Source organism: Alternaria alternata (genome assembly GCF_001642055.1).
Source record: "Alternaria alternata strain SRC1lrK2f unplaced genomic scaffold CC77scaffold_19, whole genome shotgun sequence".
NCBI classification, from domain to species: Eukaryota; Fungi; Ascomycota; class Dothideomycetes; order Pleosporales; family Pleosporaceae; genus Alternaria; species Alternaria alternata.
The window spans coordinates 645977-672484 of record NW_017306208.1 but is presented as its reverse complement, the minus strand read 5'-3'; the positions used below and the strand labels follow the sequence as shown (position 1 = coordinate 672484).

The following is a 26508-nucleotide window of genomic DNA, read 5'->3' as shown; positions in this document are numbered from 1 at the left end:
ACTAAATTGGGTAGGGAAATTACCTGACCCTCTAGAAAACTTTAGGAAGGTCCGAATCATTTGTTCTTGGCAACAGTCCACGCAGCTCTGATTGGGGCCAGCAATGCCAAGCCGGTGGTCGAGAGTTCCTACCGGTGGTGGCAATTCCGGAGGCTCGGCAGGCGAAGGATTTCGAGCACATATCACATGTTGCTCTAGTGATGCAACCACGAGAAATTGCATCTCATCCTGGACTGCGCGATACAGGGTTGAAATGAGTTAGTAGGTACTCAAGTGAATCCAACGCTACGGGGAGGAAGAGTAAGAAAAGCCGCTAAACTTGTAGACTGGAAGATAGGAGAAAGCCGTGAGACTTGTGGAGTGAAAACTTGAGTCCTGGTATGAGCGGAACAGCAGTAGTACTACATGCTCAGGTGTACATAAAACCAGTATCTCCATATATAGATGATGACCCTCCCACGAGTCTTCTCCTCCTTCGCTCAAGGCAACTGTACCAGTGTCGAAAATGGCACGCTTCAAGACATCAGCGCGTCTTCTTGGACTCGCCTTCATTGCTTTGCAGGGCGCTCTGGCGGCGAAAGCCCCGGACATCACCCACCAGTCCCCGGAGAACGCACCGCCTATTCCCTATCTCAACCTCATGGCCTTGTTCACCATGCCTCAGAATGTCAGCCACGAATCATCCGAAGAGTCAAGTCTCCTGCCCAACCTCTTCGACAAGAGACAGCGCGAAGAGGATGGGAACGGAGGCCTTTTGTGCAGGAACGGCCCTTGCCCCGACGGAAGGTAAGTTCTCACGCTTCACTCCTTGTAGAGGCAAGGAGGCCTTGGAAAGAACGGAATGCTCACTGTGTTAGTTGCTGCGGCCCTGCAGGAGTATGTGGCTACGGTGAAGACTTTTGCGGTGTCGGCTGCACCAGCAACTGTGATGCTTTAGCCATGTGTGGAAACTTTTCCGAAGGAGGAAACACAAAGTGCGGCATGAATCTGTGCTGCAGTTGGGGTAAGTCCTTACAGTGTCCATTCACTCTGTAGCTTGCACTATTTTCTTACTAACCGTGATATTTTAGGTGGATGGTGTGGAACATCCGAGGTTCACTGCATCGGGCCAAACAAGTTCACACCGTGCCAGGAAGGCTTTGGCTCTTGCGAGATCATCCGACCAAAGACATGTGGTGAGGGCTCTGGATCGACTAAGGGCCGGACCATTGGGTATTACCTGGCCTCCAATAGCAGAGACCGTCTGTGCAACCGCGTCTTTCCCAAGGATATCAATGCTGAGGACTACACCCATCTGTTCTTCTCCTTTGCGTCCATCGACCCCAATACCTTCAGGATCCGGCCCTGGGATGATGCCGACATTCCACTGATGGAGGACTTTACGGCTCTCAACACAAACACTTGGATCGCCGTTGGCGGCTACACGTTTAGCAACAACGGTACGACACACACGACTTGGAGTGATTTGTGTTCCACCGCTGAGAATAGGGCCGCCTTCATTCAATCGACTGCCGACTTCATGGACAAGTACGGCTTCACGGGAGTCGACCTGGACTGGGAGTACCCCGTGGAGCCGAAGCGAGGAGGCTCCAAGGGGGACACTGAAAACTTCACAAAGCTCGTCAGGGAGATGAGAGAGGCTTACGGAAACAAGTACGGCATCAGTTTGACTCTTGCGCCAGACTATTGGTACCTTCGATACTTTGACGCAGAGGGAATGCAGCCATATGTCGACTTCTTCGGCTTCATGGCGTACGATCTGCATGGATCTTGGGACTCTGATGTCCTGACTTTGGGATCTCTGGTGCGCGGCCAGGCAGATGTGCGCGAGATTTACAATGGTGAGGTAAAGTCGACTCATACCATTCTGAATATTCACTAATGCCTCGTAGTAAGCATTCAATCACCACTGACTCTGTAGTCTCTGGCCAGAGACATATGAATGCGAAAGTTTGTTAACAGACCGTGACTTAGAACACCTTGCCCCTCTGGTATGCAAACCTAGATCCGGCCAAGATAAATTTTGGCCTCGCGTGGTACGGAAGAGGATACACGTTGTCAGGTACATTGAACTGCCCTCAAGTGATTGCCTGTGCATATCAACTAAACTTCCATCACAGACCCCAGTTGCAACACACTCGGGTGTCCCTTTGCAGGCCCCAGCAAGCGGGCCGAGTGCACTGGCCAGGATGGAGTTATGTCACTACTTGAGATCAAGAAGCTTATCAAGGAAAAGAACCTTACGCCGCGCCTCAACACCGACTCGATGATGAAAGAGCTCATCTGGGACGATCAGTGGATCGGCTACGACGACGAGGAGACACATGAGATGAAGCGCAATTTTGCCAACAACCTATGCTTCGGAGGCACTATGGCATGGTCCGTCGACTTCAACTCGGGCACTGGTGACGGTGACAGCGCCCCAATTTCTACCGATGGACGATGCGGTCCCGAAAATGGCGGCTTCAAGTGCGAGGGCAGTACGTTTGGTGACTGCTGTTCCTCGTATGGTTACTGTGGAAGCGGCGAGACACACTGCGGCTCCGGCTGCCAGAGTGGAAAGTGTTTGACGGGACAGGAAACGACCGACGGAACCTGCGGCGCTTCGGCGCACGGCTCCTTTTGTGGTCTCTGGCCTCAGGGTAGCTGTTGTTCGTCCTCGGGCTACTGCGGTGATTCTGAGGGCCACTGTGGTAAGGGTTGCCAGAGCGGCGCCTGTCTCGAGGAGCCGTCAAGCGGCAAGGGCTCCGGGCCAGTTTACATTGCACCCGAGGTTTATGACGATCCGAACCCGGTTGCGTCGTGTTTCCCGCCGTGCACACTCATCATGCCCCCATGGTCCCTCGACAAGCCGACGACCATCTCCCGCCCTCCTGTCACCGTTTCATACCTCGATTCTTGGGACACGACCGTGGTGACGACCAGCACCGTCATTACGCTGCCCCCTGTCACCACGACCGTGATCGAAGTATGGAACGTGATATGGATCAACGGCGAAGATGAGAGTAGAAAGAGTCAGACTACAATGGGTCTCACGTCAAGCGTCGACTTCCCGCCAGTCACACTCACCAGGACCAGGGCGGGACAGACACCCGTCACCTGGACATACTCGCCTGGGTCCTGGCCTACCATTGATTCAAACGATGATAACCCTTTCCCCCCTCCACCTCCCCCGCCTCCAGGTAAGCCATCGTCCATCACTGCCATCAGGGGCCCGCCAAAGCCGACCTGTAAGCCTGGACAACAGTGTGGAAGTCTCTGCAAGGCTAATTGCGGCCGTGAAGAAGATGAGAATACCAGTGGAGGCGGCGGAGGTGGTGGAGGCGGTGGGCGTCCTTGCATTGGCATCTGCGGCTGCATTGGTCCCATCTGCAACACTCCCAATCTCAACTGCGTTGGCCCGCTCTGCCCACCCGGCAGTATTGGTGGAGGAGGAGGCGGCGGCGGCGGCGGCGGCGGCGGCGGTGATCCTAACGATCCAGACGAAGAAGACGACGAGGATGAGGAATGCACCACGAGAACCGTCACCGACCGCTGGGTTTCTTGTGATGGTGAGCGCACGACACAATGCAAGAGTGAGTGGATGAACATACAGTGCCTGTGAGCCCATTGGCTAACCCCTTTTCTTTTCCTTCTACAGCTTACTCCACCTCGCTCGTCAGCGAATGCTCACGTACGGGTACAGCAACGACTACCACAGGCGGAAGCTGCCCATTGTAAGTTTTATACTTGGCTCCACTTCGACTTTGTACAGCATGCTCACAACGTCACAGAGCTACCTATGACCCCGATCTACTGGATATCCATGATCAGATTCCAATAGGCGTAAGCCACACGCAGGGAACAACCGTCTACAACGGAAAGACCGTGACGACTTGGGGCTGGAACATCAACCCATTAGGCGGCACCAAGCCGCCTAACGGAGGCAACAGCAACGGAGGACAGGCCACGCGTACCACTGCACCACCAGTTCTCCCAGGCGCGCCCACGCTTCCGCCAGTCAATCCGCCTTATAGCGGTAGCGAGTGCAGCTCGTACCTGCACACGACCATGTGTAATGGCTCTGGTGGCGACAAGGCTTGTGTGACCCAAGATCTCTGCGTCCCAACCAAGCCCTGCTACTCCACGTACTCTGCAAGAGGTACCCCTGCTTGTTCAGGCGAGTATTCCATCTGCCTGAGCACCACTGTCTTTACCAGATGTGGGCTGGTAGGTGGCATCGCTGCTCGGGCTGAGGCTACTGCGGCTCCTTCGCCGATAGGTGAAGGAAGTACCACAGCAGTCCTGTCAGTTCCGACATCTGAACCCTACCAGCTGTCGGTACCGACCCCATCGACGTCATCGCCCCATGCTTCGTTCCCGACACATCCCCATCATGGCCATCCACATCATCACCACCAAAGGTCGGCTGGTAACGAACTAGGCGAGCTGGAGGTTTCAGTCCCAGACGCCCAGCAGAACCTCAGCAGCGCCGCAATGGGCAACTTGAACCTCATCTCTGCTCGTCAGAACAATGATTGTGGCGGTAGCGCCAATGGTGGATGCGACTACATCCGCTTCTGCGCTTCAGGCATGTGCGCCAAAACCGAAGATGTTCCTTGCCTTGTAAGCTGTCTCCCCCCTTTTCACCATCCTGTATCCGCTAGATCAATACTGATATCTTTGGCTTTTTAGCAAGCGCATATCAAAGCCCATTTTGGCGTCACTTCCGGTATCGACCTTGAAGCCACGATCACGGAAGACGGTGTCCTGAAGTGCACAGCTACGCGTCATTGCCCACTACTATGGGACGACGACTGCGGCGGCGTCGACACCTTCGAATGCGGCGACGACGGCAGTACGATGAGTTTCAAGTACAACTTTGTCCGATACTACAGTGGGAAGTACGATCGAAGTTATCCCCTGTACCTTGAACAAACTGTGAATGAGCGGCTCGTTTTTTGCAGTAAGTTACATCTTCCCCCTCGATGATGGTTTTCACCTGTTTTGAGTTGAGAAACCTCTTGATCCCTCTCTCCCATGCAACCAATAACTGACGTTTTCTTTCCTCCGCTCTAGCTCAAAAGATTCTCGGCAGGCCATTTCCCTATGTGTGTTTCGAGGACGAGTTTGATTGGAAGGATGGGCCTTGCAGAAGCCTTGGTCTCTGAACCAACATACGAGTGCCTATGCCACATATATAATATACTATTCACACGAGTCTAACACTTGGCACCTATGATGCAAAAATCTGAGTTCAGTGACTGCCTGTCTGAGACGAGGACACTCTATGGACACAATACCGTCATCATCTGCTACATGTAAACTTGGGCTGAATGTCAAGCATATAGCAATCATTCTCAAAACCTGTATTGCGTTCACAACATGACTAGACGATCACAGCGCATTTCCCTCTCACATTTCTTCCAAAGGCGAAAAGAACAAAAGCCATATAAGACAACTACTAATATCATTCTCCAGTCCCCTACAAAGAAGTCCCGCCCCAAAGCCCAAAGCCAAAGTATCTCTCCATCTCTCCCTCCCAACCAGGCGCCCGATATATATACACACAAAGTTCTCATCAAACGCCACCGCATCATGCTACAACATAACATCCCGTTCCCATCGTCAAACACCTTTCATCAACTCCATATAGCTTATGCTCGCCCACTCTATACACCAGCAGTGCGCATCATCCGCACACACACACACACACACATCTCCAACGGGGAGAACTGTCTCTCTCTCTCTATCAGACAAAAAGGAAAAAAAAATCGCTCAAATCGGTATATCGGGGGTCTTCGTTTACAGCCTGGCTCTCTCCTTTTTTGGGTGTTTTTCTTACAACTTGGGTCTTTGGTAATCCAGATCTTCAGGGGGGCCCGAGCGTAGTTATTCGCGCATGTTGACAACGCAGCGAATACAGTCACCAGCCTTCATGTCGCCGAAAGCCTGGTTGATCTTGTCGAGTGGTTGACGGTGGGTGATGAACTGAAAGAAAACAATGAGTCAGTATTTTGGGTTCTCAACATGTTAAAGGGGACGCTGTTTGAATGCAAAGCAATCGAAAAAAAAAGAAAAACTTACCTCATCAACCTTTAGGTCGCCACGCTTGTAGTCAGAGACGAGTCCAGGTAGTTGCGTACGTCCCTTGACACCACCAAAAGCACAGCCCTTCCACACACGACCGGTAACGAGCTGGAACGGACGAGTAGAAATCTCCTGACCAGCAGCCGCAACACCAATAATGATGCTCTCACCCCATCCCTTGTGGCACGCCTCAAGCGCAGCACGCATAACATTAACGTTACCCGTGCAATCAAACGTGTAGTCGCAGCCACCATCCGTCATCTCAATGAGCTTCTCCTGGATAGACTGGTTACCAAGCTTAGTCGGGTTGACAAAGTGTGTGGCGCCGAATTTCTTGGCCCATTCCTCCTTCGCGTCGTTGACGTCGACTACAATGATCTTGCCGGACTTGTTCTTGGCCGCGCCCTGGATAACGGACAGACCGACGCAGCCAGCGCCAAAGACGGCGACGTTGCTGCCCTCCTCGACACCGTTCTTGCCCGCCGTGATGACGGCAGCGCCGTAGCCGGTGGTAATTCCGCAGCCGAGCAGGCAGGTGCGGTCCATTGGGGCGTCTTCCTCGATGGCGACAACGGAGATGTCGGCTACAACTGTGTACTGGGAGAAGGTGGATGTGCCCATGAAGTGGAGGAGGTCCTTGCCCTTGCAGCGGAAACGCGATGTGCCGTCAGGCATGACGCCCTTTCCTTGTGTAGCGCGGATCTTTCCGCAGAGGTTCGTCTTGCCGGATTTGCAAAACTTGCATTCTTTGCATTCGGGGGTGCTAGTGGAGCGTTAGCAAGAGCGCTTGGAAACTTCGCAAGGGAAGGGAGAAAATCTGATAGATAAAGCCCGGAGTAACCAGCGTCAAACAAGCTAAGAAAAGACCTACTAGAGCGCAACAACGTGATCACCAGGCTTCACGTTGGTAACTCCCTCACCAACCGACTCGACGTAACCGGCACCCTCATGACCAAGGACAATGGGGAAAGCACCCTCGGGGTCCTTGCCAGAGAGTGTGTATGCATCGGTATGGCAGACACCAGTGTAGTAGATCTGGATACGGACTTCGTGGGCGCGAGGGGGCAGAACCTCGATTTCCTCAATGGAGAGGTCCTTGCCAGCTTCCCAGGCCACTGCGGCCTGTTGTTACTTCGTCAGCCTTGCTTTAATTTTTTACAGCACAACTCCCGCTTCATGGGCTTTGAGTTTGGGGAAGTTCCCTTCTCCGGTGACATGCGCCTGACGTCGTGCGTCAAGGAGGCGATGCGGATCCGCGTGCCAAGGCTCGTAATGCATTTGGAGCTGGAAGGAGGGAACTGGAAGAACAACGCCATGGTTTTTGCTCGCGGAGAGGTAAGAAGCGCGACTTGTACACACCTTGCAGGTAATAGTCTATATGATGATTGTCAGCTCGCAGTCCAGCGCGTCGCACAACCCCCTCGCCCATTGGGACGAGAGCTTATGGGGGAAACATACCTTTCCTACGGTATCAGCAGGCATTGTGATAGTTTGTGTATATCAACAAGTGTGTATCGAGCAATTCAGTAGAGAGGTACCTCGAGTATTTAACTGATAGTAGTAGTGAGGGGAAAAGCGAGCTATTACAGATAGCTCGAGCGGCTCCGGTAGCTTTTATTCGAGCGTTGTGGGGTCGCTATCGTCATGCTGCCCCTCCATTGCCCCTCATTCGCGGGCACGGTTCGGCTTTAGCTACGCGTGAGACTCGCGACTTGAGGCTCAAACTTGGAGCTGGCTCGGAATAGTCGCCTTGGCCAGGCTTCTGGGCGCCCTTGATTACAATTGGTAGATTGGGAGGCGTGGTCCGGGCTTGTTAGCTACATGTGGAGAATTGGTAGTCTCGTCATTGTCTCGGCACTTGAGCTGCGGATCTACTTGCCCGTTTGGGACGATGGATACGACAGGGTCATGTATATATATACGGCATTCAGCAATGCATCGCACGCCTATGACTGAACGTGAGTGCTTTCATTCACAGCAAAGATATCGCAACAGTAACGCCAGTAGAGCTATGCAACCAATCCCACCCTAAACGCCACACACCCTTCCCTATCGTCCTCTGTGTCATAGACTTGCTTCCATCTTCTTCGGGTCTTCTTCTAGTATCCTGTCCGGAGTCGACCGTTTGCTAGAACCCCTAGACAGATCCGTACCGCCCGGAATATCCTTACCACCCTTGCTCTTACTCCTCAGCCTCCCCCAACTCATCGCCCTCTTTCTGCCCTCGCCGTCCTTGTCTTTTTCTTTCTTGACGTCGTGACTCCATTTTCTCCTTGGCGGGGGCCTCGATCCATCTAATCCAATCAACTTGCGTATATCCGATACTTCGGCGTGGCCTCGTGTAGTTTTCATGCGATGCGCCCAGGTACCTATTTTCCGATTTTCTTGTCAGCATTTGTCTTACAGATTCGTACTGCAAGAAGAGAGATAACTCACACTCGCCATTCTCAAACAAGAACTCTCCACCCACTTGTTTGAAATCTCCGCCTTTGAGCGCCTTTTTGCCGGTGCTGAGACCCTGGAAGATGGATTGAACCGAGTTGATGAGGACGTTGGTCTGCATGTATTCCGGCTTCGCCCCTAGATTGAAGGTGCGCGTCATGCCCAGATGGTCATAAAGTTTGCGACTGGGATCCGCGTATATGGGAAACGGACAGCCGGTGGTTTCTGTGTACATGGGTATGAGTTCGGGTCTTCCGCAGCCAATGACGGTGATGAAGGTCGGTGTGGGCAGCGAGAGGAGGTCGTCGGGCTTGATGGACGAGGCGAGGGTGCGGAGGTATTCTTGGCAATTCTGGAGGGAGCATATCAGTACAGCCACGGGTGGAGGTGGAGGGGTGCATGTCTGGCTGGGAGGACTTACGCCGCAGAAGAAATGGCGTATGAAGATGATCAGCTGTTTTGAGGCGACATGGGGTGCTTTGTACAGCTCCTTGAATGGCCTGCTCTGCCCTTGTGCATCCAGGACTAACAGGTCTTCTACCTTGGCCAAGTCTTTCTCGCTCGGAATGTCGTTATTCACGTCGACAGTGCCCTCGAACTCCTCTTGTTCCTTTTGCAGGACTGGTGTTTGGCTCGACGGCGAGAAAGGCGGCGTCATACTATCCGCGGCGTCGAGCGACATCTTGGTGTTGACATCGGCGGGGTGACTGGTTTGCGAGTGTGGTGGTGAGGGAAGTTGCGATGTTGGCGGCTGCGACACCGAAGTCGCTATGGGTGCTGGTGCGGCGGCGGCGGCGGTGGGCTTGGGAGTGTCTGACGTCTCCATTCTGTCGTCCAGAAGCGTGCGACGGCAGATGCGTTGACTCAGGCGCGTCCTGTTGCTATGTATGCTGTTTATCTCGGGGGTACTCAGCTCCACGGATGCCAGCTGGTCCGGAGCTAATAGATGCGCTGAAATGGTGATCGCTCAATAATTGGAGGGAGGCGCAGCAACGTTGAATACGAAAAACGGGTCGTAAATAGATCGTAGATGGAATCTATCAGGTTAGCAACCAACAGACGGAAGGGTAGATTATTTGAACAAAGGACCCGAAACACGGCCAGACATGCGACGCGGACGCGACATTTGAGACGCAGGTACACACAGCAGTCGACGTCAGCGGCTCATGAAACCTGCCTGTTAGCTCCCGCTGTAGTGTTAGCCAAGCAATCAACATGGGCTGCGCTACTCCAGTCAAGCACTGTGACTTTGTTCTTGCGAGACCTCGCGGATGGATGCATGCGTGATCAGTGAAGGGGCGGTGGGCTCGCGATCGGTGGTGTTGACGTGGTGCGAGCCGTGTCTCAGCCGGCGCATCGCAGGGGTTGCGATGCTAGGCGACGACGCCATGGAACATCATCACGCTGAGGGCCGTGTTCTACCTATTGCTTTAATTCTTTCTATCTTCCATGACGTACCTCGAGTAATGCATCCTTCAACTTTTGCCAGCGTCAAGAGTCTGCCACACACCAATTCTCATCCTTGAGTTCATGTTCGTCCTTGATCAACGCTGCAGCGCGGCCTTTGCCTTGATACGATGAACGACATCAGCATACCTGCCATAACTAGGAAAATCTTCCCCCTGACAATCTCTCTTGACCTCGAGCGCCTTGGTTGCGGCCACGTCCGCCATGTGGATATCGCCCTTGATCTCACAAACGAGGGCGATATCGTGGAATCTGGTCCAAGTTAGCAAATAAGTATATGAGGGAATGACTCGGACCTACACAGCAGCCAACCTAGCACTATAGTCCCCCTCGGCCTTGTGCAACGCCGCCAACTCCAACAATTTCTTCACAAAGTCTTGCTGCTCGCTTCCTTGGCTCAATCCCGCGCCCCTAAAGAACCTCGTCTCCCTCTCCAACTCCGCCAACCTGAACCTGCGTTCCGCACTCTTGGCTCCAAAGCTCTCTTCATCATCTTCGTCATCGGCACAAGCAGGACAGTCGCACACGAAGCCGTAGTGCTTTAGTTCGTAGGCGCGCAGTGGTTTATCGTGCATCATGTCGCAGTAGCTCAAGGTGATTTCGGTACCGGCAGAGATCTGGGCGGAGTAAGCACATGTGTCCCATTGTACTGAGCATAGGCAGTTCGCGTACCGGGTTCATGACATGGATGTTCTCTCTACCAGTGGACGGATTGAACGAAAAACATGCATTCGGATTACACGAATGATTGAACCGACTCGCGTGCGGGAATACAGCAGCACCAGCATTCATCTCCATGCAATTCGTCTGGAAAATGCTGATCAAACTCGCTTCCTTGCCTGTCCGCGCGGCGTGCTGTTGCTCGATTCGCGTGCGTTCTTTTGGGAGGACGGATTCGTGGATGCGGCTGGGCCAGCCTTTGGGATCTTGGCCATGGCTGGAGTGAAGAGTGTGGTATTGCGCCTGCTGGTCTGGTGTCAACTCTGCAAACGCTTTCTCATGTCGGACAGCATGTAGTCGGCGACGGGGACGACGAGGAGCGGGGTGTCGGAAAGGATGCGGGTGCCGCGGGGGAGGTCGCTCAGTGCGAAGCAGCCGTAACCTTTGGTGGGGATTGCGCGGATGGTATAGTGTGGATTGCCTGCTGAGGAGAGTCAGTAAGTTTGTGCAAGGAAGCAGTTGATCTTGGCTGCACGTACCTGGAGCAGAGGGAATCGAGCTTGTTGCCATGAGTGCCACCATCTACGTGAGAATCGTGTCTTTGGTGAAGAGGAGGGTGTCGATGGCAGAGATGGTAGGTGGAAGATACGAGAGAGCGTTTGCTGCCCGAGCGTCGATAGGTGAGAGCAAGCACCCAAACTCACTACAAAAGCTTGCTTCATAAAGCACTAAGATTGTTCTCGGACGTCGTCTGCGACCACAAGATAGTATGACGAGCTGCAGGGCGTGTTAAGCAGAGTCGACGTAACAGGTATATGGACTTATGGGCAATATCTCAAATCGTAATTTGGCAGCGTTATAATTTGTAAGCTGGTTTCTGGAGACGCCTAGCCACGCTCTCTCCATTGATTCTACCTCTCCAAATCTTCATTGTTCCTCCTTTCGTCTATTACTCGCCCTTCAGACACTCTTCTCTAGGAGCCTCGATACGCCTGGGAGATTCCGTTGTCAAATAGCCCATCACACCTCCAGCATTTCTCAGTCTTCAATGTTAGACCGGGTACGTTGACCATTTGGACACAATCTAGATGCCCGCGTACAAACTCAGAGATCTTTGTTACAAGTGATCTTTACGATACAGAAAGTTAACTTACGGGGTTTGCATGTGTGCAAGGGGCGGACGGCTACGTGTCCGCATGCATATTTGACTTTGTATAACTCACACATCACTGCTTTATATGGTTCGTCGATGTAGCTGATCGGAAGTTTATTATCTTTCGTGATGGATGGAATGTTGAGAGAGGTGGATGTGGTTATATGTTGCGTATACATAAAGAAGGATATTCCGATGCCTTATGTATGCTGCTGCTGCCACAGGAAAATGTTGAATTGACTGTGGTATTATTCACATATTATAATGACATGCAGTTTCGTACTGCAGAACATACTCAATTTGCCCTAATATCTTGTGCAGCAGCTGCTGCACACGCTACAATGGACACTTGTTGCCGTTTATTCGTGATTCTCAGATAAGTAATGTGCGCTGACTGATCGCTTCGTCTTTCAAAAACATAAACGCTGGGTCTTTGGAAGGATGTTTAAGGACCTGCAACGTAACTTGCGTTCGTCTTCCCACCATTCAGGTCCAACGATAGAATTCGACAAGCAGGTTTACAGCGATCCGTGATGGTTCAAAGTATCTAGGTCAATGATATAGATTGACAACAGACAAACGGCTGTAGAAAATGCACGATATCGTGACAAACATCTCCCCTTGGCAGCTACAGAGTTGTATAAAAGATACCCAGATATCTTCTCTAGTATTCGCACCATATAAACATATACAATTGTCTCTCTATCAACAATACCACCCTGACCACCCCAACTACGAAAAATATCGTGAACAGTCTACTCATCACAGATTCGCAAACCCCAACCCAACACTTCGGTCATATTAGCCACCGTACTTCATCGCTACTCCACAATGTGCGAAACCTACACAGTAGAGTTTGCATGCGGCTGCACAGACATCCACTTCAACTATACGTGCCAGCCCCATTGAGCCGGCTCTTCCATGATCAAGCATAGAGATCCTCAGCTGGTATGAACTCCTGCTCAAGGAAGTTTGTGAGACGCAATCTGACACTGATGTTTGCATATTTTAGCTGCCGCAGAAGTGTGATATGCACGGTGGACCATTTACTGATTCTCATCACTATGACTACAAGTATGTCAGGAAGTGAAGAGCAAAAGGAAGTAGAAGAGTGGAGACCAAGTACAAGTGGGGAAAGAACAAGACGTCACAAGTATGTTTTTCTTTCAAACCAAACTGAGAGGAAGGAATGATCATAAGCGAGATAGTAAATTATTCCATGTAATATTTAAATCATGTTCTTGAGCCGCGCACGTCTCAACTCTCTTCTCTTTCGATTCATGCAACTAAAAGGACTTCAAACAAAGCCTCCCGGTGATTTGCGTTACGATATTGCCTTCAATTACATTCGTTGGTTACTCTGATGTCTTGAAGGAATACGAGATCTCTACCTAGCAATCCTGTGTCACTTTTTGTGTTTCCGCCGTCGTGATCTAATTTACCTACCTGTTTTTCGCGTCCCGCCAGGATAAGCATGAACAATCTCTCCCAGTCCAGTTGTTAGCACCACGTTCAGAGCACTACGTTAGTATATATTTCGATGCAAAATCCGCGGCACAACGATGAGCACACAATGTTATGATTGGGATTTGAACTTGGAAACCAAGAGCAAGTCAGAAAGACTAGAAGCGAAAGGTGATACGAAGTGGCAGGCGCAGTTGGAACGTGAACAACTATAGATGGTATCAGTCCAGCGGGCGCCACGTCACTGAACGATTCATCAACAACACGTACTCTGAGTAGGTTCAAAAGTACCAGACTGACCTATAGACGACTTCTGCGTGTGCAAGGTAACTTGATGTCCTTCAAGATCGCTCTTTTCGATCGATTGTTTACTAATCACCTGCTACATCTCGTCCTGTACATCTTCCTATTCACCCCCAACACATGCGTCTCGCATCCCAGACACTTTTCCCTTCCTTTTTATCATACCCTTGATGTCCCTCAAAGAGATCATAGCAACCTAGCACAATCCACACCTCGCCGTAGTACTCTTTCTGCTCACTACTCTGGCGTCTGAGCATTGGAAGCCGCTCTTGCTAGCTCGACAACTCCGAAGAAATTCGTTCTTAGTGTGGCCACATCCCAGATATGATACTCTCTCGTAGTCGCATATGCCGATGCTTTGAGATAGATAATAGAGGAGCTGTAGAGGAGGCGTAGGACTGTTCGTTTGGGAAATGTGCTGGGGCAACTATATAGTCTGGATCTGGTGGATTGTAGGAATACCTACGTATTGCTAGTAGTGATTGTTAATCTCGAAATCTATGGTATTCGGCTGAGCCTTTTGTTGCAGTTTCGATAGTAGCTTCTGTTGTGGTAGTCGTAATTGTAGTAATGATTGTGCAGGAGCCAGGTAGGGCGGCTTCGTGACCTTTTGTACTGCTCTAGAGATATTCATAATCTACTCAATGTTGCTGGCCATAGTTACGGATGAAACAGAATTAGGAGCGGTAGTTTGAGAATACCATAGATTCAACTACTCACCTTGATGAAACAAATATCGGATATAGATGCAGAAAAGGAGCCATTGGGCAATTTCATGGTCGTGCAAATTGCACTTAATGTAAGTCATTGGTTGTTGACTGGGACGAACACCGGCTACATTCGATGTGTTCGTGACGCTGGGATGACTGTGGCTCTTGAATCTGTCGAGTCTTGAAGCGACGCTTAGTTACTCCAAAGATCGCAAAGTTTATGAAACTGCGTTGAGTTGCTGGGTGTCAGAGAACCCTTGCGGGTGCTTGTCTGACTCGCTTCGTTTCGTACGTTTGCAACATATGACTAGCGAGTCGTTGACGGAGATGCTTATTCGAAGACCCATCGTTAGAATATTTGCGGTGGATGGGAAGGTTTTGTATGTACAAGAGTGTTAATATTTAACGTGGGTCTGCAAACTTCAGCAGTAAACGAACCATGGTAAGCCTAGTATCTGTTTAGGTCGTCTATGTATTGCGTCAATCGTGGGCAGCGTATGTACCATGATCCATTCAAAACCCTAGCGTGTGAGCAGATAAACGAAGTCTCTATTACAAGTTTTACTAGGAGTTTTGCAAGAGCAATTCATATAGATGCGTTAAACAACCTACAAAAGAGGTAATGCATTGGTAAAGGCGACCGAACACGAAAGACAAAACTAAAAGTGTAATGAGCTGCGTTGGAGAAAAGGCTGACAACGCTATTGAGAACGACAGAAATTTGGCGACGTGCGGCCATGCCGATGCTAAAGCTGGAATAGTTGGTTCAGTATATGTACGGACAATACCCTATCCGCGATGTTTGGGTAAGTTGAAACATGGACTCCGCTAGAGTATTCGAAGCTTCGAATCCCGGCACCTTTATGGCACCGTCCGCGCGACACTATGTTGCCGAGGAGATGATTGCGTATCGTTGTGGCAATTCTCAAATGGTTTCGCAATCATTGTGGATCCACTCCTAGTAGATGCAGCCGTTTGGCGTGGGGACCGCGACTGCTCCGCCAACAACATCTTCGGGGATTCGGACGTCGAGAAGCGCGATGCCGACGTGGCGATGCACCGCGCGTTCGAGCTCAGGGTTAGCGACGACAGTTAGGTGCATTATTCAAAGATACCTAGAATTTTATTTGGTCGAATGTACGAACCGCATTTGCGGCAAACACTGACTTCGTACATCGACATTCCAAGCCACGATTGTACCATGCTGCAAAGATTATAGCCAAGGATGTGGATAACATGAGTAATTGGGGTAAAACTGATCAAAACAACCTTCTATGAATACAAAAAGACTGCCAATACTCCTAAAGTTCCTTTCCTTTAGTGTGAATTGGATGCGCCCATGGGATGCGACCTTTGATGCGGTCTTCGCCAAAGACGTAATTGAGAACCCTACTTTGCGCCATCTTCGGACCGGCAAGGTATGTTTGCATAAGCCATTGGATTGCATATAGAGGCAAGAGGAACCTGGACAAGAACCAGTAAATCGGATTTGCCCAAGCTTGGCCACGAGTCGTTGCCGAAGATACTCCCCACTCGAATGCGAGCTCCTCCTTTCGTGCAGTCTGGTAGCCTAGAAAGATTCGTTGGAGAGAGTCTTCGCTAAGATCGGTGTCCTTGCTCATATTCACTGCATCGTGCAGCAAGTTGCAGAGCAATGCAATGTCTTGGATGCCGTTCGTGAAGCCGAGACCGGCGTTGGGCGTGAACTTGTGGCATGCATCGCCGGCAAGCACAATCCGTCCTAGGCTCCAGTGCTCAAGTATGCCCTCTTCCAAGACCGACATGCCTGCTGTCGAGCTGTTGTAGACGTCCTTGATGGTGAAGTCCTCGTTGACAGGCCAATCTGCGAAGCTAGCTGCAAATTCGTCCATGTCCGCTTTTGTGTACCGTGGCGACTCTTTCGTTGGTTCTGGAAGCTTTTCGTACAAGAAGATCCAACCACGCTCACGGCCAGTCAGCCACATGACAGACCTGTCTTTGCTCTGCGTGTCGGATGCCTGGCCAGCTACGCATGGTCGCGGGAAATTTGACCACAAGCATTTATAATTGGCTGAGAATGGCGGTTCAGGATTCCTGCTAGCTGCATACTTGCTATCAGCTGAGAGGTTGTGCATAATCTTGCGTGTTCGACTGTGCACGCCATCGGCTCCAATTACCATGGAACCGGAGTACGTCTTTCCGTTCGCACAAGTGACAGTCACGCCAGTCTCGCTGGTTGTGATTTCGATGACCTTCTGACTGAGGCGGTATTTCTCTCGAGCGCTTGCTGGCAGGCCTTCTAGTAGAACTCGTACAAGTTCGGCTCGATGAAATGCTATCAATTCTATGCCAAAGCTAAAGGGCAGGTCAGCTAGGGGTTCGATCTTCGTTGTGCTAGTTCACCAGGCTGTAGAGAAGGTTGACTTGCTTTTCTCGCATCAGCTGGATGGAAGTACTATCATTGAATTTCGTGCCTTCCCTGGTGAATGACTTGTTGTTCAACAACTTCTGCCCAATCGAAAGCAATTTGTCGAGCAGCCCTAGTTGTTGCATGAAGCGCATGCTCTGAGGACCGAGTACAAGGCTAGCACCGACATCGACGGCAACATCGTCGTTACGTTCCAGGACAACAAAGTCGATGTTAGCCAGATGCAGTGCGTGAGCAGCGGTCAATCCAGCAGGTCCGCCACCAACCACGATGACTTTAAAAGGTTTGTTAGACATTGAATTGGAGTGTTGTGTAAAGATGAGATTTCTAGATGTGTCGTTCAGCTTCAATGCAGCGTTTGCGGCATACTATATACACATGAATGACGTCTTGTACGAAACCTTGAAGTCAAGTTGTCCGATGGTAGACCGTGAAAGTGCCGGTGGAGACTGATCCGACCTCCGAGCTTTAAAGCTCGGTAGTCGGATTTTGTCTAAACATGGTGGATATGTTCGATCCCTGCACATCTGAAGGTTGCTCGGCGCTGGGCTGTGTTGATCGCACTTCACGGGACGCGGAACGATCGCAGACAAAACGCGTAACTTCTTCCAAAACCACGTTTTTGAAATGATCAAGGTTCTTGGAACGAGATGTGAAGTGCCGCAAACGATGCTGGAAGCTCTTTCCATGTTTACATGGAATGTCTCGGTCTTGGTGTTGCGGATGCGCAGTGGGTTCTTTCCCGCCGGAAGCCTTGAATTCGGTATCCCAGTGGCGTAATACGGAGACGAGATGGGTTCTTTGCCGTAATGATATTTTAGCGTTCCGTAGGGGCGGACCGCATGTGGGTCAGGGGCACTATGCTATCAACGTAGACCGTTTCGTCCGTATCGGACTAATGGGACGGACGGACGGTTCGATGCTTACGTGCATCTTGGCAGAAGAACTGGTAGTCGTAGGGTCGATAGCATAGACAAGTCGGAAAAGAGAAAGCCATAGAAGATATATCACTGCGTGGGAGCGGGACAAGGAAGAGAGGGTTTGCGGGGAAGTGCAAAAGCCGTGACGAGATGCCAAGTCCAGTTCGAAAAGCAAGGCATGTAGAGGGCAGACCGCGAAGCGCAGGGTACCGAAAAGAAGGAGCTCTATCCAACGAACTTTACACGCTTTCTAAGTTGCTCCTGCGAGGCGGGCATAGTTCCAGCTGTTGTAGCTTATGGGTATCTCGCTGTGTGTCTAGAACTTGGTCTATGGATGAGCAGACACTATTCCCATCGCATTATGAGTTCGTCTCGAGCATGTACGTGATTCCAGTGAAGTGAGCACGATGGTGTAGAACACGACGGTTTCGGTCAGCAACAGGAACCGGATATAGCAACATCCGGCGCTAGTGCTAGCGCGCCAAGTCACAGCCCCATCCCGACTCTTTCCAGAGATCCCTTCTTTTTCAACTCGTCCATCTTCTGAGACGAGCTGACGACCATCGCAGCACTCTCATCAACACGAATCTCTCCCAGGAGGTCTTCACCGGGAATGAGCAACTCAGCCCTCTACCTCGTGCCGTTCTAATCGCCCCCAGGGGTTTCACCGCGCTACTCATCCGCTTGCAGGCAATCCAAAGAACTGACACGCCCTTTGATCCTAACTTTCACGGCAAGTGAGCCGTCGGGTACCATTGCTTAATCAGTCGGTCACAGTATGCAACCAAGCATCAGTTCTGAGCCAGCGTATTCCGTCTAAATAGTTCTTGATAAACTTGAGGCTCGCAACATCATCCGGGAGTCCAAACCGCGGATTCGACACATCGGTAATTGCCCTGCTCTGGGTGCCCTATGTACCAGTACGAAGATTCAATTCTGTCGACTCAACTGCTTCTCTACAGGCCTACCATGACCCTCTTTCCCTCTGGTGGAAAACCAAGCTTAGAAACAAACTCTATATGATGAAAGCGTTAAGCACGTAATCGCTGACCAGTGCGGAGCGTTATTGTAGTGACCCGGGGGCACTTGCGACTAAATACAGCTATCGTCAGGATAACATTCGCCGATCCAAGCAACTTATCGAGACTGCAGACAACCTCTGCGAGTAATGCGGGCGAGGGTGTAACGTCAAGAAACAACCACGCTTGCGGCACATTCTCAATGAATCAGAAGCATCGCTCCTCGCCATGACGTTATCGACCGCCAAAGCACACCTAATTACTAGACATGCCTGCAAACTATTATCGTGTCTCTAGATTAATTATAGTGATGGGAGTGTGTGCATCTATTGTCACCACTGACTGCCGGGAAGCAAACCCAAGTGAACGGTACGCCTATATCTGTTGTGGAAGGCGCCTGTAAGCCGCCAAGCCCGCCACACTTTAACCCTCATGTCACTCCACCTGCTGCAACAAACTGTTCGGTGTCCCGTAATCGCATACACCAGATCCAAAACAACATTTTCTAGGGTAAAAGATGCTGGCGCTCAATATCGTGGCGTTATTGTTCGCGCGACTACTGTACGGAGATACTTCGGCAGGTCTACCCGGCGACACAACACTACCACCACAACGCGAATTCTTTTACGTTGGTGGGGAGTATAAGGACGTCTTGGTGAGTCATACGGCTCTGTTCTAGACCTCTACTGAGTTTCAAGATCGGAAATACCACCGCGCAATACATGGTAAACCAAATCTACGTCGAGAAGCTTATCCCATCAAAGCCAACCCAGGAACATCCCCTCGTTTTTATGCATGGAACGGGTCAGACTGCGACAAACTTCCTCGATACACCAGACGGTCGAACAGGCTGGGCTTCTTTCTTCCTATCGTACGGGTACACCATTTACCTCAGCGATCAGCCATCCCGCGGACGCTCCCCATGGCTTCCCACTACTGGAACAATGGCAAGCTCCAGCACAACCTTGATCGAACAACTCTTCACCTCACCCTCATCCCACGAACTTTGGCCCCAGTCAAAGTTGCATACCCAATGGCCAGGGGCGGGGAAGGTGGGTGATCCTATCTTCGACGCCTTCTATGCAAGTCAAGTCCAATACCAAGCCGACAACATCATTTCCGAGGAAGAGAACGCAAAAGCGTATGTTGCACTCCTCGACAAGATTGGTCCAGCTCACGTCATTGCGCACAGCCAGGCTGGTGCTTATGGATGGCGTGTTGGAGATTTGCGACCGCAGCTCGTAAAAAGTATCGTCGCGCTCGAACCTGCTGGACCACCCTTCATTGGCCGCATTTTCAGTTCGGGCCCCGCACGGTGAGTGTGCCTGTGTGGACTGCATGTGAAATATACTGAAGTCGCTCACACGCATCTAGGCCGTTTGGTATCAGCGAGCTGGAAGTCGCATATGAACCATCTGCAGGGCCCAATGCGACGTACATCCAAACTGTAGTTCTGCCAGCGAAGAATGCCAATCACAGCGAGTGCATCATGCAAGACGAACCGGCGAAGCAGTTGGTAAATCTAGCGCAGATACCGGTGCTGACTGTGACTTCGGAAGCGAGCTATCACGCTATGTACGACCATTGTACGGTGGACTACTTGAGACAGGCGGGTGTAGAGGTGGAGCATCTGAAGTTGGGCGAAGAAGAGATCCACGGTAATGGGCATATGTTCTTCATGGAGAAGAACAACTTGGAGATTGCGGAAAGAGTTGTGGTTTGGCTCCGAAAGCACTGAATGTATTTGTTGCATTGTTCATGTTTTATGCTCATCATTTGTGGAGCGATACGCCTTTACTTTCGTATCTGGCTGGGAACATAGACTCCCACACACATTCTTAGGACATGCTCTAGCTATATAGTACTAAGTAGTATCAAGTCCTACGCTGGAAGTCTCTGTGCGAATAGCAGCACTGAGTCGCAAGTGCGATGGATCCTGGAGTTGATGAGGCAGGCGTACGATGTCATGATGTGTTTCTTGCCAGGTTAGGTATCTTGAGGTAATTCCAAAACGCCCAACCCAGATTCCATCGCTTCGCATCGTCTGGCGTCCTCATGCAGTCAAAACACCATTACCATATGATTATTCCATCTGCATTGGCTTCAGTCTTTCTATCGCTGCTTCTTACTCGAGCTTCGTTGACCGTACCATACCATGCCATCGCCGTCCCGCGATACGACAACGCGTATGGATAAGCCACCCGCAAATTTGGCAACCTAATCGAGCTGTGGCACGAGAACGCAACCATACCCGACGCCGGATCCTTCGCCATCAAATACGGCTGTTAGGCTCGTACTAATACAACGTTAAGGACCTACTAACTAGGCTCTAGCCTATTATGATGATACAAGCAATGTCTAGGAGCTTTAAGAAAGGAAGTACGATAGCATGTAGCAGAAAAGAATGATTGCTATTAGGAGAGTTTAAAGAATAGTTGAGTAAGAGTTTATTAGAGCCTAAAGGTTATAGTACCGTTGACAATCAAATTTGAACAAAACAAGAGACAGTTGTATACGCAGACTTTTGGAAATCTTGCAGGTAATACGCAATACAACTTGTACGCACAGAGAGTAGATCAGATAGAGAATAGCTATAGAAGATAGAATTGAAGTTATCTTCTACAAGAATATGAATTTATGCAAGACTATGTTGAATAGCCTATTATGATCCTCAGATGTTAAGATATGCTACCCTGTAGCCTTCTGATCCTGATGCTACTGCCAACCCCTATCTTCTGCTATCTGCTTGTTCGTGCTCGATACAAGACTAGTCTACCTCTAGTAGAATTCAGACACCTCTTGGACATGAAGGATGATTGCGCGGAAGCAGGCATAGCACTAAGGCTGTTCTGCAGAAGCAAGGTACTGGTCAAACCTGCTAGGCATATCCGCAGTGACAGTGCCATTAGAAGCAAACTCGATGCTAGAAGTGAGAGCATAGTTAGTTATGTAATACAATATTAGTGAGGCATATCTCATCGAGGTTGTATCTTACTGACAACGAGTTAGTTTTGAATAGACAATCTGCTTGTAAACTCACCATCTCTGCAACAATCGTATCATCGATGCCAGTAACAGCATACTCTTGTCCGTCAATCAGATGTACACGATCTGGTCCAACGCAGCTTTTCTTGGTTCCATTGGCATTCTCGAGATCGTTGCCGTCGTTCTGTTCGGATCTCTTCGTGGGCTCGAAGCTGTAGCCTGCGCCTCGATATCTGATTTCTCCCTTGGCTGAGCCATGGCACACCTGGTCATTGCCATTCGAGTGGAAATCTTGGAGCTTTGTATTACTGGGACAGCTGAGGGCGCTGTATGATCTGGTGATGATATGCCACGTCTTAGGGATGGCTACGAATTGCATGGCCGCCAATGAAGTGCTGGAGCTGTAGCACGTGTCTGCTTGGACACCTCTCCACGATACCACAATGGTGTCACTGTTTTTACAGTGTTCGGCAACGTAGGTGGATCCACCAAATCCGAGGATGTCGATGGCGGAACTTGTTGCTGCCAGGGCAAGAACGATGATGGGATATTGCATTTTGAAAGCGGGTGACAATTGTTTCGGCGTTGAAGCAGAAGAATGAAGGTGGCACAATTGACGAATACAGAAACCAACCTCGAGAACGCTTGGGTTCTTATACGTGTGCGGTCGTGATTACCGCTCGGCGTGCCTAATTTGACGTTTACCCCCTTAGAAAACGAAGTGGATTCAATACGAAGAACACATCCTACAGCCTGAAACTAGAGGCTCCTGGGTCGCATCACACAGTCAGCAATACGAATAATAGCATACGCTTTTTAGACGAAGTCATGCATGTCCGAAGCAGTAACGCATCCTGTCTATATCATAGCAGCGAACTTCCCCTTTAGGCATCATGTAGCGCTCGAGCGTCATTAAGCTCTTGGGCGTTATTAAGCTCTTGGGCGTATCTTGGTTCCGGGCGTTTCTTAGCACCAGGCGTTTCTTAGCACCAGGCGTTTCTTAGCACCAGGCGTTTCTTAGCACCAGGCGTTTCCTAGTACCGGGCGTTTCCTAGTACCGGGCGTTACCACAGTGGCTGTGCGTCAGATGACCACCAATGCCATTCTGTTCCCAATGGGCGCCCCAACGCCCATTGGAGTTGTCGTGAACTGCTGGAAGTATCCCTCCAGCAATTCGTTTTTGAGACCGTTTTGTGGTTTGCTTCGACTCGCTACAGAGCCAGCCAATAGTCCTCAGCCATTCGTGGTAGCAGGGTGCGAGGCCCCGCTATTTTTTCGTGCTAATTCGTGTACGGCAGCTACGCTGCCTCGTCGTGCCGTCATCTATGGATGCCATTTTGTCACAAGCAATTAAACGACCACCTCCCTCAATAATAACTCGGGGCTGGACGCTAACCAACCACTTCGTCAAAAGGCAATGATTTGCGCGGGGCGACGGTTACGTAATCAGGATTTCGCTAAGGACAACAAGACAGCTTCCCGACCTTCCCGACCTTCCTGAAGAAACGTGAGTTGTATGCGGAAGAGAATATTGGTCTGAGAAACCCTATCGACGTGTAATCTCGATACACGAATCATCATAGGCCACCACACTTGCGATGATGCCTGAACGACAGCCTCAAAGCATTGCTTTTTGCTGTGCCACTCATGGATGGTGAGCATTGTGGACACTGGCGACCCAGAGTAATGCGATCCTCGCTTAGCGTTCCCTCGATAGCCATTTGTTCTTGCGACGAGTAGTCGAGGCTCGTCTGGCGCAGGCCTTACCAGGCTTGGCCGCTCGCTTCATTGACGACACTTCCATGCTTGTGATAATTGGGAGTAGCTTGTCACGGACGCTTTGTGACCACCGCTGCAGATGCGCCATCTCCCGGTTTGAAATGCAATAATGGACGGATGTGCTTCGACTGACACCTCAGTGCACGACATCTATACAGGCTGAAATCTGTGGTGAATCAGGCAGCCATGTTGTGGTACCATGGATTAAGGACTCGCCGCCTTCGAGAAACCCACAGGTAGCAGAGAGCTCGTACCGTCCCAAGAATACTTCTATGGTCGCTATCGCCTATAAGGATATCCTCTGTCATCCCGCAAGAAATTATCTCCAGAACTTTGTACTACCCACATCGCCGCAACATCAGGTCTAAGAAAGCCAGCACACTCCTGAAAGTAAACAAATTCGAATGTCGCACTGCCGCCAGTTCAAGACTGTTTCAACGCCGCTTAACGAAAGCAATGTCTCCCTCCACAAACTCCCTGGGACCGCTCCGTCCGTCTTCACTCAGCATCTACCGAACGTACAAGCGCGAGACGTCGACTGTGATCGGCTGGCTCACATCCTTTGAGAAAACGGCTGACAACTCCAAGGATGACCAGAACCCTATACTGCGAGAGTTGACTGTACGGCAGATCGCGGATCGTGCTCGCAAGGCCGCAAGCATAGGAATTAGGCCACCGAAGGACATCGAGGCGGCGTTCAAGATGGTCATCATGAATCGCAGCAGGTTGACTAAGCACTACAAGTCACTATCGTCATCTTCGTGAAGCATTCAAGAATCGACTGAAGGCCACAAGGTCTTCAACGAGACACTAGCTGAGGCTTACAGGTTACTCTTCCCGAAGCTGAAGTTGAAAAGAGGTAAGGCAAAGGTAATACAGAAGGAGCCGCCGATGCTTTCGTCTCAGAGCTGTACAAATAGCTTTGAGGCTCTTGCAGAGCTGATCGAGGTGGAGGAAAGAGTTCGATGTCCCTGCATTCGAGCTGTGGCGCAAGGACGCAACCATACCCGACGCCAAACCCTCCGCCATCAAAGAGGATGCCATCGAAAACTTCATGGCCCAACAAGCGTGGATGATGGAGTCCCAAGCTATCATCGAGAACACAAAGTCTATCTGGAAGTCTTTCGTGACTGGAGACCTGACTCTATCGGCTGCAGGGTGGCTCACGAACATGGCACAGCATTTCGTTAGATGCACGGATTATCCCATGGATCTCACTTTCTCAAAGGCCTTATTCTGTGATTATGAAACAGGTGGTGCCTTACGATCCGGAGTCACCTTAGAAGAACTGAGGATATCTGACTTTGGCAAGATTGCGACGGACTCGTCATTTGTCGAATTGACCCATGGTTGCGGCATGAACTGGCCTTTTGCGCTTCTCCAACCATTTCTTAAAACAAGACAGCGTCCAAACCTTCCTGAAGAGAGGCCTCGCCGGTTCGAGACTTACTTCCGCAGCGCTTCCAAAGAGCGAGGGGCTAAAGAAAGTTTCGTGCAATCTGTCACAGACTGGGTAGCCTGCAATCCATCTGAGCCAATCGTGGGTGACATCTCTGACGATGTTCCGTTAAGTGATGCCAGAAAAGAAGTAGCAACCATCTGCGAGAACCATTACAGCCATGATAGAATACTGCTTACATCTTTAGTCAAGAGCGCTTCTCGGCATCCGCTCTACGAAGCAGATGAACCACAACCTCCCCCAGGCAGATTGGACGACTGGGCATCATTTGTCTTCTCTAGACATATACAGCGTATCCTGGCTGTCCCTCTTCTGTCTGAGCTCAAGAGAAAGGATGTAAATACAGCAACTATTGTGACAGCGCATATGCTTCTCGAGAGTGGTCGTAGCTTCGTCCACGAATTCGAGAAGATAGGAAAACCCCCGCTCAACTGTCGGATCATTGTTCTAAGACGCGCTAACGAGGTCCTCAACGCGATCAACGATCTAAACCGGGGACGAATCTTCCAAGTGATAACTGTAAAGTACCTGGAGACGCTCACCGATAAGCTGCACGTGTTCATCTCCGATAAGACTTTCGATCTCTATTCTCAGTCTCCCTGGGTTGCAGGAAGCCAGATGTCTGGTATGTCAGACCTTTCGCTATTCATTGGGCTCGAGATACTAAGGGAAGGGGACTGCCTCGGGGCCGTCGTACATCTCTATAACATGTTGCAGCAGATCCTGAACGATTATGCGGAAATTCCGATACTAGAACATCTGAGGACTCTTTTCAGGTCGAACGTCTTTGCATGCAACCAGGAGCCGCGTAGGACTTTTGGAAACACCTTCGAGTTATTCGGTGGTGGAGCGAAGACCTACAAAGTCCCAACAGTTGATATCAATATCATCATGCAAGACAAACGAAGGAAAGCTAGTCGTCGCGAAGAAGAGATATTCTCGAAGTTCTCACTAGTCCGGACGTCTCTGGCAGCACATGAAAGCTTGTTTAATGCTTATGCGCTCCGTCCCGAATTCATGGAAGATCGGCTTGGAGTGGATCGCAAGGTGTTGCGGAGATGTCTGAAGACCAGACTAGAAGACCTCTTCGACAACTACCCGCCATCGGACCTCGTCCAGCGTGCGCGAGAGGTTCTTCGATCCGAGTACGATGGTACCTTGGCTTTAGCCCAGCTGAATTGCTTTGCCGTCCTTCGTCTTTGTCATGATATACTGTTGGGGATCGTAGCACGCTTCAAGGCACTCGGCACAGCAGCATGGCCACCAGAGGTCTACGAAAACGGGCTGTGGGCCATCGAAGAAGTCAATATCCAAAACGCCATCTTTTGCCTTTGTATCACGATGCGGCTTGTTGATGTCAAGTGGGACGATATCTACCAGGAGGACAAGTTCAGTAGTAAGAACCACAAGCAGATCAAGGACTACATAGAGGGCCTGACGCCAGTAGCGATAATGCGAGACGTGATCGCCGAGGAATGCGAGGGTAAAAACGTGGAGGATTTTCTATGGAGGAATGTCTGAGCAGCAGAGTGTGGGTTCCGTTGCTGAAGTGTTGTTGAGGCTGGAGGTGGCGAGGATAGGATAATTCTCGGTAGATTAGTCTAGAAGGCCGGGGATGCGCCGCAATGCGTCGATCTCCCAACCAGGGTCTTCGTAGCTCGAGGCGAGCGA

General features: G+C 50.6%; 12 protein-coding genes across 12 annotated transcripts; 7 read left to right on the top strand and 5 right to left on the bottom strand.

Annotated features, from left to right (window-relative positions):
- Positions 1 to 224: 224 nt before the first annotated feature.
- On the top strand, positions 225 to 2444 carry CC77DRAFT_995954 (glycoside hydrolase; the record flags this gene model as incomplete). Its single annotated transcript, XM_018536473.1, has 4 exons — positions 225 to 1003; positions 1071 to 1846; positions 1975 to 2062; positions 2121 to 2444. Coding segments are annotated over exons 1-4 (1746 nt in total), but the record flags the coding sequence as incomplete, so codon positions are not given.
- A 1008-nt stretch (positions 2445 to 3452) lies between these two features.
- Positions 3453 to 3957, top strand: CC77DRAFT_919549 (hypothetical protein; the record flags this gene model as incomplete). The annotated part of the gene is made up of 3 exons (XM_018533701.1): positions 3453 to 3575; positions 3641 to 3720; positions 3774 to 3957. Coding segments are annotated over 3 exons (387 nt in total), but the record flags the coding sequence as incomplete, so codon positions are not given.
- Positions 3958 to 5230: 1273 nt separating this feature from the next.
- CC77DRAFT_286940 (hypothetical protein) lies at positions 5231 to 5977 on the top strand. Its single transcript, XM_018531056.1, has one exon. It carries the CDS (start codon positions 5365 to 5367, stop codon positions 5869 to 5871), a length of 507 nt encoding a protein of 168 aa, XP_018382744.1. The 5' UTR covers positions 5231 to 5364; the 3' UTR covers positions 5872 to 5977.
- Positions 5675 to 7633, bottom strand: CC77DRAFT_1023456 (alcohol dehydrogenase). Its single transcript, XM_018525666.1, has 5 exons — positions 7528 to 7633; positions 7429 to 7443; positions 6941 to 7191; positions 6067 to 6832; positions 5675 to 5970 (listed from the first exon to the last, which is right to left on the bottom strand). Exons 1-5 carry the CDS (start codon positions 7549 to 7551, stop codon positions 5872 to 5874), a joined length of 1155 nt encoding a protein of 384 aa, XP_018382743.1. The 5' UTR covers positions 7552 to 7633; the 3' UTR covers positions 5675 to 5871.
- Positions 7634 to 7970: 337 nt separating this feature from the next.
- Positions 7971 to 9304, bottom strand: CC77DRAFT_969872 (hypothetical protein). Its single transcript, XM_018535800.1, has 3 exons — positions 8933 to 9304; positions 8506 to 8863; positions 7971 to 8438 (listed from the first exon to the last, which is right to left on the bottom strand). The coding sequence occupies exons 1-3, from the start codon at positions 9191 to 9193 to the stop codon at positions 8134 to 8136; spliced, it is 924 nt and encodes a 307-aa protein (XP_018382742.1). The 5' UTR covers positions 9194 to 9304; the 3' UTR covers positions 7971 to 8133.
- Positions 9305 to 9381: 77 nt separating this feature from the next.
- CC77DRAFT_286993 (hypothetical protein) lies at positions 9382 to 9863 on the top strand. Its single transcript, XM_018531057.1, has one exon. It carries the CDS (start codon positions 9542 to 9544, stop codon positions 9803 to 9805), a length of 264 nt encoding a protein of 87 aa, XP_018382741.1. The 5' UTR covers positions 9382 to 9541; the 3' UTR covers positions 9806 to 9863.
- Positions 9864 to 10055: 192 nt separating this feature from the next.
- CC77DRAFT_1064564 (SET domain-containing protein) lies at positions 10056 to 11208 on the bottom strand (the record flags this gene model as incomplete). The annotated part of the gene is made up of 5 exons (XM_018528743.1): positions 10056 to 10230; positions 10279 to 10595; positions 10651 to 10944; positions 11004 to 11122; positions 11178 to 11208. The coding sequence occupies 5 exons, from the start codon at positions 11206 to 11208 to the stop codon at positions 10056 to 10058; spliced, it is 936 nt and encodes a 311-aa protein (XP_018382740.1).
- Positions 11209 to 15569: 4361 nt separating this feature from the next.
- Positions 15570 to 16971, bottom strand: CC77DRAFT_995946 (FAD binding domain-containing protein; the record flags this gene model as incomplete). The annotated part of the gene is made up of 2 exons (XM_018536472.1): positions 15570 to 16631; positions 16672 to 16971. The coding sequence occupies 2 exons, from the start codon at positions 16969 to 16971 to the stop codon at positions 15570 to 15572; spliced, it is 1362 nt and encodes a 453-aa protein (XP_018382739.1).
- A 2057-nt stretch (positions 16972 to 19028) lies between these two features.
- Positions 19029 to 20415, top strand: CC77DRAFT_286773 (alpha/beta-hydrolase). The gene is made up of 3 exons (XM_018531054.1): positions 19029 to 19269; positions 19313 to 19929; positions 19989 to 20415. Exons 1-3 carry the CDS (start codon positions 19132 to 19134, stop codon positions 20350 to 20352), a joined length of 1119 nt encoding a protein of 372 aa, XP_018382738.1. The 5' UTR covers positions 19029 to 19131; the 3' UTR covers positions 20353 to 20415.
- A 1037-nt stretch (positions 20416 to 21452) lies between these two features.
- Positions 21453 to 22379, bottom strand: CC77DRAFT_1075845 (hypothetical protein; the record flags this gene model as incomplete). Its single annotated transcript, XM_018529232.1, has 2 exons — positions 21614 to 22379; positions 21453 to 21537 (listed from the first exon to the last, which is right to left on the bottom strand). The coding sequence occupies exons 1-2, from the start codon at positions 22153 to 22155 to the stop codon at positions 21453 to 21455; spliced, it is 627 nt and encodes a 208-aa protein (XP_018382737.1). The 5' UTR covers positions 22156 to 22379.
- A 1168-nt stretch (positions 22380 to 23547) lies between these two features.
- On the top strand, positions 23548 to 24287 carry CC77DRAFT_286736 (hypothetical protein). The gene has a single exon (XM_018531053.1). The coding sequence runs from the start codon at positions 23835 to 23837 to the stop codon at positions 24141 to 24143; it is 309 nt and encodes a 102-aa protein (XP_018382736.1). The 5' UTR covers positions 23548 to 23834; the 3' UTR covers positions 24144 to 24287.
- Positions 24288 to 24543: 256 nt separating this feature from the next.
- CC77DRAFT_1023450 (hypothetical protein) lies at positions 24544 to 26363 on the top strand. Its single transcript, XM_018525665.1, has one exon. It carries the CDS (start codon positions 24550 to 24552, stop codon positions 26356 to 26358), a length of 1809 nt encoding a protein of 602 aa, XP_018382735.1. The 5' UTR covers positions 24544 to 24549; the 3' UTR covers positions 26359 to 26363.
- The last annotated feature ends 145 nt before the right edge of the window (positions 26364 to 26508 follow it).

Bases quoted from the DNA above. Each gene is read 5' to 3' on its own strand.
- CC77DRAFT_286940 (XM_018531056.1), top strand. From the start codon at position 5,365: ATGACTAGACGATCACAGCGCATTTCCCTCTCACATTTCTTCCAAAGG.
- CC77DRAFT_1023456 (XM_018525666.1), bottom strand. From the start codon at position 7,551: ATGCCTGCTGATACCGTAGGAAAG. The intron at 6,833-6,940 runs GTAGGTCTTTTC...ACGCTCCACTAG, and splicing joins GATCACGTTGTTGCGCTCTA to CACCCCCGAATGCAAAGAAT. The intron at 5,971-6,066 runs GTAAGTTTTTCT...GTTTTCTTTCAG, and splicing joins GCGACCTAAAGGTTGATGAG to TTCATCACCCACCGTCAACC.
- CC77DRAFT_969872 (XM_018535800.1), bottom strand. From the start codon at position 9,193: ATGTCGCTCGACGCCGCGGATAGTATGACGCCGCCTTTCTCGCCGTCG. The intron at 8,864-8,932 runs GTAAGTCCTCCC...TGCTCCCTCCAG, and splicing joins TACGCCATTTCTTCTGCGGC to AATTGCCAAGAATACCTCCG. The intron at 8,439-8,505 runs GTGAGTTATCTC...ATCGGAAAATAG, and splicing joins CTTGTTTGAGAATGGCGAGT to GTACCTGGGCGCATCGCATG.
- CC77DRAFT_286993 (XM_018531057.1), top strand. From the start codon at position 9,542: ATGGAATCTATCAGGTTAGCAACCAACAGACGGAAGGGTAGATTATTT.
- CC77DRAFT_286773 (XM_018531054.1), top strand. From the start codon at position 19,132: ATGCTGGCGCTCAATATCGTGGCGTTATTGTTCGCGCGACTACTGTAC. The intron at 19,270-19,312 runs GTGAGTCATACG...CTGAGTTTCAAG, and splicing joins GGGAGTATAAGGACGTCTTG to ATCGGAAATACCACCGCGCA. The intron at 19,930-19,988 runs GTGAGTGTGCCT...ACACGCATCTAG, and splicing joins TTCAGTTCGGGCCCCGCACG to GCCGTTTGGTATCAGCGAGC.
- CC77DRAFT_286736 (XM_018531053.1), top strand. From the start codon at position 23,835: ATGTCTCCCTCCACAAACTCCCTGGGACCGCTCCGTCCGTCTTCACTC.
- CC77DRAFT_1023450 (XM_018525665.1), top strand. From the start codon at position 24,550: ATGGCACAGCATTTCGTTAGATGCACGGATTATCCCATGGATCTCACT.